Source organism: Haliotis rubra, unplaced genomic scaffold (assembly GCF_003918875.1).
Source record: "Haliotis rubra isolate DU_JTF1 unplaced genomic scaffold, ASM391887v1 Scf540, whole genome shotgun sequence".
Lineage (NCBI taxonomy): Eukaryota > Metazoa > Mollusca > Gastropoda > Lepetellida > Haliotidae > Haliotis > Haliotis rubra.
Window position 1 is genome coordinate 76690 of NW_025767236.1, and position 14317 is coordinate 91006.

A 14317-nucleotide genomic window follows, 5' to 3' on the forward strand; every position below is an offset into this window, starting at 1 on the left:
ACATCATGTGAATTATTAGCAAATGTTTCATGACACACTTATAAACCCAATAGAAACATAAACATGTCATGTCAAGATTCACTAGGGCCTTTAGAAGATGACATCAAGTCAGTTAGTTGCAACATAATGGCTTGACACAACGTAAAGTCAAAGACCTGTGAAAAGTCATGTGAGGTGAGGTGAGGTGAGGTGAGGTGAGGTGAGGTGAGGTGAGGTGAGGTGAAAGTGGGTTAAACTTCGTGCTTGAGAATATTTCGCTCATATGACGACGTGCATGCGTGTGTATGTGTATGTGCGCCTGCTTGTACTAGCCCAGACTGAAGCTGGTTTTATAGTGCAAGCCCACTGAGATACCATGCCGCAGTGAAGCATGAATACCCCACTCAGACACATTATACTGACTCCGAGCCAACCAGTCCTTGTTGTACCTATTAATGCCAAGCACCAGGCAGGGGCCAAACAAGTACCATATTTTAACGTCTTTTGGTATGACGCGGTCGGGGATCGAACCCGCGACCTTCTGCTCTCCAGGCGGATGCTCTAACCACTACACCACGGAGGCGGTGAAAAGTCATTAGGACACACAGTACAAACACCTGTTTCAGAAGATCAGAGTTGTGACAACTGTCACTCGTGTTCTGTGGAAAGAAGCAATGTCATTAAAACAGGCTCAACTGAACTTGGGCTGTTTGTTGTTCAATGCCCCACTCCTGCTATAAGAAGGCGAGATCAATATAATCAAGCATGAACCAAACAATCATGTGACTGATAATGTCAGAAACAATCCATGTTGTCAAGATGCACTGATATGTCATCAGCTAGATTTTCCACCCGTTCAATATCACCCCTTACAACCTACAAATTTTCCAGCTAAAATTCAAAATGAGAATCCTTGCAGGTTTTAACAATATTTCAGCCATATGATGGTGGGGTGACACCATAAACTGGTTTCAAACCCAAACTATGTGATTGCTCGTCATTCTACTACTATAACATGGGTTGGCCACCACGACAACACAGCGTGAGATGAATCTGGAACATCTGAATCTGGAACATCTGCGTCACGTACAGAATATGAAACATTGAAATTCGGCCATTACCTGTTTTGGTGGTGCTGGGATCGCAGGAATAACAGCAGCCATATTGTAACAAAATAACAATAATCAGATCCAAATGTAAACAAATATACAAAGATGAACTACAATGAAACTGTGAAACCAATGTTGCGACAACAACCACTACAAGCTGGTTACAGTATTCCACGTTGTGAGTTGTGTACACTGACAAGGACAACACTGGTTCTGATGAATGGGGAAACATGGCTTTCTTATATACCTTGTGTCAGTAGAGGTAGCGGAGGGACGGCGGAGACGAGCAACCTGGCTGGTTCAGGATCACAGTGGTACGGAAGATAGTACCAGTCTGTGTTTTTATCTCGTGACATGTAATCAACCTTTGACTGGAGAGAGAGAGGGGGGAGTGGTACAACTATGTGATATCAGACCGTATCACGTCCCCGTATCACCTTACAACTGGGTCGGAGAGCTTGCTCATGCACATGTTGATATTACACTGCATTGTTAATCATAATAATTCACAGCTTTCCCAATACCTTGTGTCATCTACCGTACAATCTCCACACAATCTTTATTCCATTACTGGACATGAAAGTATGGACTGGATGAAGCTGATGAACATTTACTGGCCATACAGCCTGAAATCTATCTGAAATGTTTATCCTGTGTGAGTGTTCTGAAGTTAAAACAGATCTACATAGGTTCAACATTTTAAGGGTTCCATATCATCAAGGACACTGATTTTTTCCCGATCATTAAATTGATATCCTCTTCTGTCTATATTTTAGGCGTAATGTAACTGAATGTCTAGTTCTTCAAAAGAGAAAATATCAATAAATCCTGATCATGTGTTATATGAAATATTTCCCTTGTACTGTTGTCTTTGAGGGCTTTTATTCAAGGAATTTTTGTTACATGTTTTGGTAAAAAATGGAAAATCTTTGGTTCAAATGTCACAAATAGCAAACACAATTCAGGCGCTAATAATGATCACTTCAAAGAATATTCAAGGGAATTGTAACACCACCAACAGAGACAACAGATTCTGGTCAGCTAAATCCAATACACCTTCTTCTGGAATATGTAGAAATATGCTACTCAAAGGAAGTTGTGGTGAGGATGGTGGCCCAGCTAGTTCTGGGTTGAGTACCTGATTAACTCTACCTCTACAAATCAACAAACACATGGGCCTCATGATCGGTCAGTACGGTAAGTGTATACATTGGCTAATCCTACAGATTGTTGGGATAATATGTACAAAGTCCAGCCAACTTATCACTGGTGAGTTGCAGCAAGTACCAGTCACTACAGCCAGGGTTATGAAGCAGAACCATTATCTGAGACCTTTTCTCACAGTGTCACCCAATCACAGTTCCTGCCGTGTGATATCTGCAGCCAATGACAGCACAGCCTCCATGACAGCATGGAAACAAGATGGTACAGACAGGTAAACACTTAGCTGTCAGTTATCACCATGTATGGAAGTTACAAGTCCGACTACAATCATTACTTGCACTATGAGAACCTGACTCAGGAATGTTAGAAGTGTTTCAACTCCAGTTAGATTTCATTACATCACAAAATATCAGAATAACATGAAAGGTTCCAAGTTTTACTAATCATATTTATTACTCAAAACAACACCCTCAGGCATGAATATTATACTGATTGTGAAAGGATTGTAGTCTGGCAAATGGTAGATCATACCACAACTAAGAGACGCAACTCTTTGCAGCAAATTGTGGTGACTTTGATCCCTGATCCACCCTTGCCCCGTTCTGACTTCCTCAGCTCCCTTAGTAAGGGGAAATTGCTCAAAATAAGCAAAATGACATTCACCACATTTAGCAAAGTGACATTCACCACATCGGCAATGTGACATTCACCACATCAGCAAAGTGACATTCACCACGTCAGCAAAGTGACATTCACCACATCAGCAAAATGACATTCACCACATTAGCAAAGTGACATTCACCACATCGGCAAAGTGACATTCACCACATCAGCAAAGTGACATTCACCACGTCAGCAAAGTGACATTCACCACATCAGCAAAATGACATTCGCCACATCAGCAAAGTGACATTCACTACATCAGCAAAGTGACATTCACAACATCAGCAAAATGACATTCACCACATCAGCAAAGTGACATTCACCACATCAGCAAAGTGACATTCACCACATTAGCAAAGTGACATTCACCACATCAGCAAAGTGACATTCAACACATTAGCAAAGTGACATTCACCACATTAGCAAAGTGACATTCACCACGTCAGCAAAATGACATTCACCACGTCAGCAAAGTGACATTCACCACATCAGCAAAGTGACATTCACCACGTCAGCAAAGTGACATTCACCACGTCAGCAAAGTGACATTCACCACGTCAGCAAAGTGACATTCACCACGTCAGCAAAGTGACATTCACCACATCAGCAAAGTGACATTCACCACGTCAGCAAGGTGACATTCACCACATCAGCAAAAGCCACCAGCATGGGTAAACAATCCTGTCCTCCATAAACTCCCACTCCCAGACCAGACATTTGTGAAGAGTCTGTCAGTAGTTTCAGCTATTAGTCACAAGTCATTTTGACCAGCAAGCAAGCAGGTAAAGTTGAACACACTTGTTACAATGAAACAAAGATTGTCCCATTTTGAGGCAGTAATAGGCACAGATCTCAGAATATTTCCTTGCACTGTTGTGTTGAATTAACAAGCAGTTGCAGTTGCCTCAGTTGCAACAATCAACTAGTCATCAGCCTTCCGTTTGGCCATTCTGAACATGTGCTTGATAGGTGTTACTCCAAATGTAACAGGTCTATTTCTGTCATTTGACGTTTCAAAGATGGTGCAACCTATAGTAAGCATACAAAGAGAGTTTTATGGATGTCAACTTCTTTATTATGAAGAACACAACGTTTTGGATGACAGAAGACAATCTATACCACTTCGACAATACAAGTCTTGTCTGTGCTGGAGCAACATAAACTACTAAATTTGGCTTCTAATTGGAAGTGATTTTAATTCATGACATAAGAGTTAACTTATATTATTTTCTTAATCCATATTTTGTTCAGTTTGATTTAAAGAGACCATATTTGTTATTCCCAATCCACAAGTAAACAGGTATGATTGTCATGGTTATGGTGTTGAAACCCTAGAAACAAAGTGTTAGCTGGGATCAAAACCCCTCATAACATCTTCCTGTGTGCCTTAGGGATGCAGTTGAGAACATGAAACAGGCTCGTCAGAGCCATCTGTGAATGTGTGAGTACACCGCAGTATTCCAGTAATATCATGGCAGGTGAGCCATCTGTGTGATTGCCAAAATAAACAGCAAATCTCTTGAACATGGTAACCGACCAGCTAATATGTCAGCTGATTTGTGTTTAACTATGACGGAGGATTAGTCAAGACAATAGGAAGCATGAGCCTTCCCTTACATCAGCTTCACTGTGAAACATCATGGCTTGTCCCTTGAAGCCATTCATCAATATAGTTACCTAAGCTGGGAGAGTGAACATTCCAGGGATATATCTCACAAAGACTAGAAACTATGAACCTCTGGGTGGTAAACGGGGAACAATAACATGCGTTCTATAATTATATGTTTTATAATGTTAATTTGATAAATTCTGAGAAATTTGGAATTCTAAAACTACTAGTTGGAATGTTTACTATCTCAGTACTTTTGCTCTGTGCATGTCTAGATAAATCTAGGTAAATGAATTTAATTCACCCGCATAAATTCCTCGTCATTAACTTCCATCCACACCTTTGTCCACTGTCACCAGGATGCAGGGCTCAAAACAAATCAGTCGTCAGTAGAAAACAGATGTATTCCTTATCATCAAATAGAAAAGGCAAAACCCTTTTCACATCTATAAGAAATCTCTGCTAAAAGCCTAGTCGTTTGTACAATTCTGACTTTGTCATGAGTATGTGTTTGTTTGAAGCCACATTCAGCAGTACTACAGCAGTATGATGCGGTCAAAAACAATCTGGACCAGACAATTAAAGAAAAAAATATTACTAATGCTCTTTGCTTCCTGGTACTGTTCAGTACCCAGTCATTATTAACCAAACTTCATCATCCACTGATGCTCTTTGCTTCCTAGTACTGTCGAGTAACCAGTCATAATTAACCAAACTTCATCATCCACTCCATGCTCTTTTGCCTAGTACTGTTCAGTCCTAGTACTGTTCAGTAACCTGTCATAATTAACCAAATGTCATCATCCACTGATGCTCTTTGCTTCCTAGTACTGTTCAGTAACCAGTCATAATTAACCAAACTTCATCATCCACTGATGCTCTTTGCTTCCTAGTACTGTTCAGTAACCAGTCATAATTAACCAAACTTCATCATCCACTGATGCTCTTTGCTTCCTAGTACTGTTCAGTAACCAGTCATAATTAACCAAACTTCATCATCCACTGATGCTCTTTTGCTTCCTAGTACTGTTCAGTAACCAGTCATAATTAACATCCACTGATGCAAACTTCATCATCCACTGATGCTCTTTGCTTCCTAGTACTGTTCAGTAACCAGTCATAATTAAACCAAACTTCATCATCCACTGATGCTCTTTGCTTCCTAGTACTGTTCAGTAACCAGTCATAATTAACCAAACTTCATCATCCACTGATGCTCTTTTAGCTTCCTAGTACTGTTCAGTAACCAGTCATAATTAACCAAACTTCATCATCCACTGATACTCTTTTGCTTCCTAGTACTGTTCAGTAACCTGTCATAATTTACCAAACTTCATCATCCACTGATGCTCTTTGCTTCCTAGTACTGTTCAGTAACCTGTCATAATTAAACCAAACTTCATCATCCACTGATGCTCTTTGCTTCCTAGTACTGTTCAGTAACCAGTCATAATTAACCAAACTTCATCATCCACTGATGCTCTTTGCTTCCTAGTACTGTTCAGTAACCAGTCATAATTAACCAAACTTCATCATCCACTGATGCTCTTTGCTTCCTAGTACTGTTCAGTAACCAGTCATAATTAACCAAACTTCATCATCCACTGATGCTCTTTGCTTCCTAGTACTGTTCAGTAACCAGTCATAATTAACCAAACTTCATCATCCACTGATGCTCTTTGCTTCCTAGTACTGTTCAGTAACCAGTCATAATTAAACCAAACTTCATCATCCACTGATGCTCTTTGCTTCCTAGTACTGTTCAGTAACCAGTCATAATTAACCAAACTTCATCATCCACTGATGCTCTTTGCTTCCTAGTACTGTTCAGTAACCAGTCATAATTAACCAAACTTCATCATCCACTGATGCTCTTTGCTTCCTAGTACTGATCAGTAACCTGTCATAATTAACCAAACTTCATCATCCACTGATGCTCTTTGCTTCCTAGTACTGTTCAGTAACCAGTCATAATTAAACCAAACTTCATCATCCACTGATGCTCTTTGCTTCCTAGTACTGTTCAGTAACCAGTCATAATTAACCAAACTTCATCATCCACTGATGCTCTTTGCTTCCTAGTACTGTTCAGTAACCAGTCATAATTAACCAAACTTCATCATCCACTGATGCTCTTTGCTTCCTAGTACTGTTCAGTAACCAGTCATAATTAACCAAACTTCATCATCCACTGATGCTCTTTGCTTCCTAGTACTGTTCAGTAACCAGTCATAATTAACCAAACTTCATCATCCACTGATGCTCTTTGCTTCCTAGTACTGTTCAGTAACCTGTCATAATTAAACCAAACTTCATCATCCACTGATGCTCTTTGCTTCCTAGTACTGTTCAGTAACCAGTCATAATTAACCAAACTTCATCATCCACTGATGCTCTTTGCTTCCTAGTACTGTTCAGTAACCAGTCATAATTAACCAAACTTCATCATCCACTGATCCTCTTTGCTTCCTAGTACTGTTCAGTAACCAGTCATAATTAAACCAAACTTCATCATCCACTGATCCTCTTTGCTTCCTAGTACTGATCAGTAAACAGTCATAATTAACCAAACTTCATCATCCACTGATGCTCTTTGCTTCCTAGTACTGTTCAGTAAACAGTCATAATTAACCAAACTTCATCATCCACTGATGCTCTTTTGCTTCCTAGTACTGTTCAGTAAACAGTCATAATTAACCAAACTTCATCATCCACTGATGCTCTTTGCTTCCTAGTACTGTTCAGTAACCTGTCATAATTAACCAAACTTCATCATCCACTGATGCTCTTTGCTTCCTAGTACTGTTCAGTAACCAGTCATAATTAACCAAACTTCATCATCCACTGATGCTCTTTGCTTCCTAGTACTGTTCAGTAACCAGTCATAATTAACCAAACTTCATCATCCACTGATGCTCTTTGCTTCCTAGTACTGTTCAGTAACCAGTAACAATCAAACCAAAATTCATTCGCCTGATTTTCACACAGGGTCTTCTCGCTATTGTAGGATACCCCAGACACTAACTTGAGAGCTGGAATACACTGAATCCCGGAAGACAGGTATGAATACCCAACACTCAGCATTGTGAGTAAACAGTCTAATTTCTAAAACACACTTGGCAGACCTTCAGGACTGGAATCCACTTTCTTGCTACCAGTCTGTTCTTGTAAACACACACACATATTAGTCACACTTGCCATGGCTGCAATAACAACAACTACACTCAGGCGTTATCAACATCTACTGTATGGTACAGGTGTAGATGATGCTGTGACTGACACTGCAAAGAGAAACGTGGCATCATTCTCCGTGGCCCACCCCTGTCCCCAACTCTCAAATTGTTTTGGGGTTTCTCTGCCTCTTTGAAGAAGAGGATAAATTTGTTTAGAAGGGAGCCTGAGGGAAACAACTTTTGTTCATTGTAGTTCGCAAATATATACTGGTATTTGGTAAAGGCCACTTTATTAGACTAACATCTTTATTTTCAATTAAAATACAATAAAAAGGAGCCCAGATACTTTCTTCATCTTCAAACCTGAAACTGTGGCAATCTAGACTTGCCACCCATTCTAGAATTACATGGGCTGCATTGGATATATTTGTTTCAGGGTCTGGATGACACACTAGCCACTTTATCTGAGATAGGGTTTGGCAACAAGAATTCAAACATTCCGAACAGCCTTTGAATTATCAGCTGATTACAACTTGCTATGTGTTCACACAGAAGTGAACATTTTCAGGTACTGTAGCCAATATGTCCGACAGACTCTATCATCATGATAATCATCATCAGGACAACAAGCTCCACTGACCCAGTGACAGAGTTCCGAGAAGTCCACTTCCTACGTTCACACGCTGAGCTAATGATCAGTATCACATCAGTATTGGGGTCAGGGACCCACTGATAACTGTGTTGACATCCTTCTTCAACGCCACCACCACCATCTTCTGGCACCATTTGCTTGGGGACCTGATGGTTTGATGGTTTGATATTTGAGGGTATTTCTTTCTTCAACGTGACAACCAGCATCTTCTGACACCATGTACTTTTGGTATTTGATGGTTTGATGGTATTTGATGTTATTTGATGGTATTTGATGGTATTTGATGGTATTTGATGGTTTGATGGTATTTGATGGTTTGATGGTATTTGATGGTTTGATGGTATTTGATGGTATTTGCTTCTTCAACACCACCACCAGCATCTTCTGACACCATTTACTTTTGGTATTTTTGATGGTATGTCCTTCTTCCACCACACCACAAACATCTTCTCATAGGTCACTAATCGCTTTGGGTATTTGATGGTTTGATGGTATTTGATGGCATGTCCTTCTTCCACCACACCACAAACATCTTCTCATAGGTCACTAATCGCTTTGGGTATTTGATGGTTTGATGGTATTTGATGGCATGTCCTTCTTCCACCACACCACAAACATCTTCTCATAGGTCACTAATCGCTTTGGGTATTTGATGGTTTGATGGTATTTGATGGCATGCCCTTCTTCCACCACACCACAAACATCTTCTCTCAGGTCACTAATCGCTTTGGGTATTTGATGGTTTGATGGTATTTGATGGTTTGATGTCCTTCTTCCACCACACCACAAACATCTTCTCATAGGTCACTAATGGCTTTGGGTATTTGATGGTTTGATGGTATTTGATGGCATGTCCTTCTTCCACCACACCACAAACATCTTCTCATAGGTCACTAATGATTTGGGTATTTGATGGTTTGATGGTATTTGATGGCATGTCCTTCTTCCACCACACCACAAACATCTTCTGATAGGTCACTAATCGCTTTGGGTATTTGATGGTTTGATGGTATTTGATGGTATGTCCTTCTTCCACCACACCACAAACATCTTCTCATAGGTCACTAATCGCTTTGGGTATTTGATGGTTTGATGGTATTTGATGGCATGTCCTTCTTCCACCACACCACAAACATCTTCTCATAGGTCACTAATCGCTTTGGGTATTTGATGGTTTGATGGTATTTGATGGTATTTCCTTCTTCTGCCACCATTCTCTTTAGGTATTTGATGGTTTTCTTTGGATATTCAAGTTTTACTCCCACCCCGTTCTGTCTACTGGTTATGTTTAAACGATGAGTAGACATTGCGAAAACAGGTTCTAGATAAACCTTTGTGTCCGTAACCTCAAATTCCCTCCCGTTTCTGTGCTGTCCAAGCTCACAACACTGATACAAGTGTGAGTTACAGTGAGACATACACCATTTGTGCATTACTCTCTGTAGTATAGGTGACGCCTGTACTCCATCAATAATACCGATAAGTACAGATGATGTTGGTAGGGCAAGGCTTCACTGGGTATGTATGTATACTATTGTTATACTCTTGTTGTTCTTCTTGAAAAGTCATGATTGTATGCAAGCAATTCAAAATATATCGGGTTATGGTATTTATGTAAATAAGCAGCTTATCTTGAGGACTGCTATCATATATAACATCCACACGGATAATACGTAGTGTTCCCCTAGGCACATTTAGGAGGGCGCCCTGCCCCCTTTGATTTTTGCCCTGCCCTTTGATTTTTTCGCCCTGCCCTTTTGCCTCAATCCCAGTTTTTTTTTCCAGCTGTGCTTGCTTTTACAACAACCCGTGTATATTTTCCGGATTTTATTAAGGATCGGAGTTCTCTCCCTTCAAGGGGAGACACCAAATTGTTTTGATAATGATTAGGAAATTGGCATTTAAACCATGGCGAAGTCAAATGTGTTTAATTAAACTTTACAAATCACAATGCCTACCAAGGAAAGAATCAAATGGAAAACAGAAGAAGCGGTGAAGGTTGAAGCAAGGAAGTGTCACCGACTAATAGATTTCTTCGGCTCCTAACAGGTATGTGCCTCTAAGTTCGTGGATTTTTAGGCCGTTGATTTCCCTTTCAATTTCACATGCCTTTCAAATAAGACCTTCATTTATTAAAGACAACGATGTGTGAACTACATGGGATGTATTTTGGTACGCTTGGGGACCCGATATTAATGTGACTGTGCTGTTTAGGTGAAAATCTGAAACTTCGAAAATGTCCGCCATTTTAAATCCATCGGCAATTTGAAATTGATCTTGAATTATTTTGTTGTTTGTCCTGGGAAATGAAATAGTTAATACAGCTTGCATAACAGTTTCACTTGGTAGCCTTGTTTATAGTGTTTACTGTCGATTTCATAAAATGTAAGTCTTGAAGGCGAAAACTATTTTACGATTTCAAACAATGGGAAGCCACACCCTTGTCGAGGCTCTCCACAGTAGATACTTACGCTCAGGTGTATTATTGTGTGATATTTTTGTTTTAATAATTATGTTGCAAATTTAATATCTAAGAATATTTTGAATATGGTATATGAACTTTGTAATTTTTTTTTTTTTCAGACCGGACGAGTCAGAGGTAGTTTCCTATGAAAATTCAAGGGCACACGAGACAGAGTCAGTTAATCCAACACAGAAGAAAGATGGTGGTCACAAGACTGCATTTGACACAAAGTGGCAACAAAACCGTCCCTGGTCGAGGTACTCAGAAGATGACAAAAAGAAGGGAATGATGTTTTGTTCATTATGTTCTAAGTGGAACACCAAGGGCAGAAATGGACTTAATGTCGACCAAACAGAGATTGAGTGGAGTCAAGTAAAGGAGCTTGACACCAGTTCACCCTCCACCATTTTGAAGACTCAAGCCTCAACTTGGAAACTTGAATCCAAACATTGTTCAATTACTGTCCATTCATGCAACTGTGATTGTCCACTTCTGAAGTTGAGAGAGAGTGTTCTCAAAAGTGAAACTGATTGTGACAGATCATAGAAACAGACTCAGTGTTCAAAATTGCAACGGACTTCTCATGGTTAGCCTGAATGCATCGTCAGTTTCAGACATTGACTTGAAAAAAGTTGTGAACAGATGCTTGGCAAGAAAGAAAAGAAGACTGTAAATTGTTGTTTTAGCGTGTTTTGTGAAATTGTAAACAAATGTGACAACAGGTTAATGTCTTGAAATACTTTTTTTTTTCAAATTTTGATCTTAAAATACAAAATGAGAAGAGTAATAAATGAACTTTAGAAATAAAATTATAAGAGCATTTGACTTCATATACATTTTGTTATTGTTATTTTTCAATAATCCTCACCAAAGTGCCCTTTTAGATTATGAAGTGCCCTTTTTTGTTTAATTTACCCTGCCCTTTCTGAATCCTAGGGGAACACTATAATACGTAAACACACATGGCATCTTCAGTTGCAGTTCAGTCATCATATGTCCTTACAACCTTGCTAGTTTCTATAAATGAAAACAATAGATCTATCATAATAATATACTTAATTTCAGAAGATACTATCGGCACTTGCAACGGCAAACTGACAAATATTTCAATAAGATATCCCCCAACTGCGTTATCATGGGACCTTAACTCATATTTTTTTTTAAATCATTAATTAACCCAAATCACATTCTTCCTAAAATCTAAAGTACAGTAGAACACCAATAACAATCAAAACATCTATCATCTGTTAAGTCAAATGAGTAAATGAAAAGATCTATGTGAAGCTGAAATTTAATTATTTTATTTATTTCCACTTGCTGATTTGAATATTTCAGCCAAAACTTTGTAATGTGAAAGTAGGTTGGGGTAGCAGAGTGGTTGGCAGACATTGATGTTCTATTGAACCAGTGAGGAAATGAGTATGAAAGTCATAATAAGACCATATATAGCTGCTCTTTTCACATTCTGTCAGTATGCATTAATTTTCAAACAGGAAGACATTAATTCCTGTTATGTGCTGATGGATGTTTCTAAATATATTGCACAGATTTCTGGGAATTCATCTGAGAATGACTGACTTAGCTTACATGAAGCAAAGCTTCAAGATATCTTACAACAGGCAGACTACTTTGTCATATATCTAGACTACTTTAGTTTGGTCAAAATTAGAAATAACTTTTCCAAAGAATAATCATATTTAATAAAAGATATATATAAAAAGACAATCACTGTCAAAAAAGAGCACAGACATGTTTGTGATAAACATTTCAAATTAGCAGGTTTAGAGGATGAAAGTCCTTGCTATGAGAATATGCAAAAATGCATAAAGGCTGCTAAAAAAATCTGTGTAACTTACACTAGTCACTAACAAATAAGCACAAGTATGGATTTCATATTCTCACAGAAAATGTCACAACTGATACTATAATCATTGAGCCAGAGTGGGTGAGTGAGAATGCGATTGTTCTAATGGCACTTTACCTGTATTCTAGTCATATCTTGTCATGTCTGCTGGAGGTCTGAGGTAAGCCTCAAGATCATGTTTATTCTAATGCTCAGACACAGGATTTCCACTTTTGTATCAAAATATGGTGCTTGATTGACGGAAATCTGTAATAGACACTCCAAACACTGACAGCATTTTTTATCAGGGGGGAAATATTAGAATGACTTGTCAAATCTGTTAGTTTCAGTAATGTCTGCATGTTAGACATGCACAGTTTTGCATCCAAATAAACTTGCAGTATGTATAGTTTGGGGCCAGCCTAAATCTTATGCTTCAACAGGCAGACATATTTGTTTCTCTTAAGCACAATAACGCGTCATATTTTTCATGATATGCGAGCATATACCGACCCCCTGAACTGTACGGTGTTTCATGGAATGGGAAGCACATGGTGAGATGTACGGTGTTTCATGGAATGGGAAGCACATGGTTGACCTGTACGGTGTTTCATGGAATGGGAAGCACATGGTTGACCTGTACGGTGTTTCATGGAATGGGAAGCACATGGTTGACCTGTACGGTGTTTCATGGAATGGGAAGCACATGGTTGACCTGTACCTGTACGGTGTTTCATGGAATGGGAAGCACAAGGTGAGATGTACGGTGTTTCATGGAATGGGAAGCACAAGGTTGACCTGTACGGTGTTTCATGGAATGGGAAGCACATGGTTGACCTGTACTTTGTACTCCCCTTAATCAATGATAGACCAACAATGAATGCTGAAAAAATTAGCTGCTGCAGAGGCCATTTCTATAAAAAAAATGTTTCAATAACAATGACAAGAGTAAAAAACTAGATTGAGTATGTTGATACTGAAGGTTGAAATTGAAGGTTTCATGAAAATAGTGTCATGAAGACCGTATTGGTACAATCAGTATTGATACATTAAGAAGATTGTATCACAATCTTTCCACACTTTCACATTTTCAATTTTAATATGAATTGACCAACAACAAAAAAACAGTCAAGTAAGATCAGAAAATCAAGTAAACAACATCTAGATTGTTTCTGTCCATCTTCTGCGCAGTGATGTAAACTGGGTTATCAGCTGCACCTTTGTTTGGAAAACAACACCAACTCACGTGTGGAGGAACCTTGTTGATCCAACAACTGGGTCACGTGCAGCCTTGTTGACAATACCAGACCAGTGGCTGGTGTATCTGTACAGTTCTAGAACACATGTGTACCCAGCTTCCAAAATACAGTAGTTCTTGAAGAGACACAAAAAAACACCCAGGGAATACACATGTTGTCAGACATAACCAACAAACATACCAAGCTTGACCACCTAGTTGATGCCCCTTATGACTGGCAATGTCGCAGAGTGCCAACTATATCCCAGAATGGGTCACCTATCATGCAAAGATGCTGAGGAATCTGAGTTCCCTAAGATAATTTTTTTTAGGAATTTTCCCAACAAATTAGGGATTCCTATACATTGTTGCACTCAAGGAACAAAGCTTGTCATTACACATAGACATCTTTATATAACTGAAA

General features: G+C 39.1%; 1 protein-coding gene across 4 annotated transcripts in view; it reads right to left on the reverse strand.

Moving 5' to 3' along the window:
* LOC124253461 (arf-GAP domain and FG repeat-containing protein 1-like) overlaps nt 1-14317 on the reverse strand; it is a 49861-nt gene that overhangs the window by 15245 nt on the left and 20299 nt on the right. The window contains exon 1 of one of the 4 annotated variants that reach the window (XM_046687242.1): nt 1336-1435. The exons of 2 other annotated variants lie outside the window; for them this stretch is intronic. Coding sequence is in view for 1 of the 2 variants with exons in the window: in XM_046687241.1 (XP_046543197.1) it covers nt 1101-1142 (42 nt within the window). In the remaining variant the exon portion in view is untranslated. Of the gene's footprint in view, nt 1-1100; nt 1289-1335; nt 1436-14317 lie in introns of those variants that run through there. One more of the 4 variants, XM_046687241.1, reaches the window with a different exon arrangement.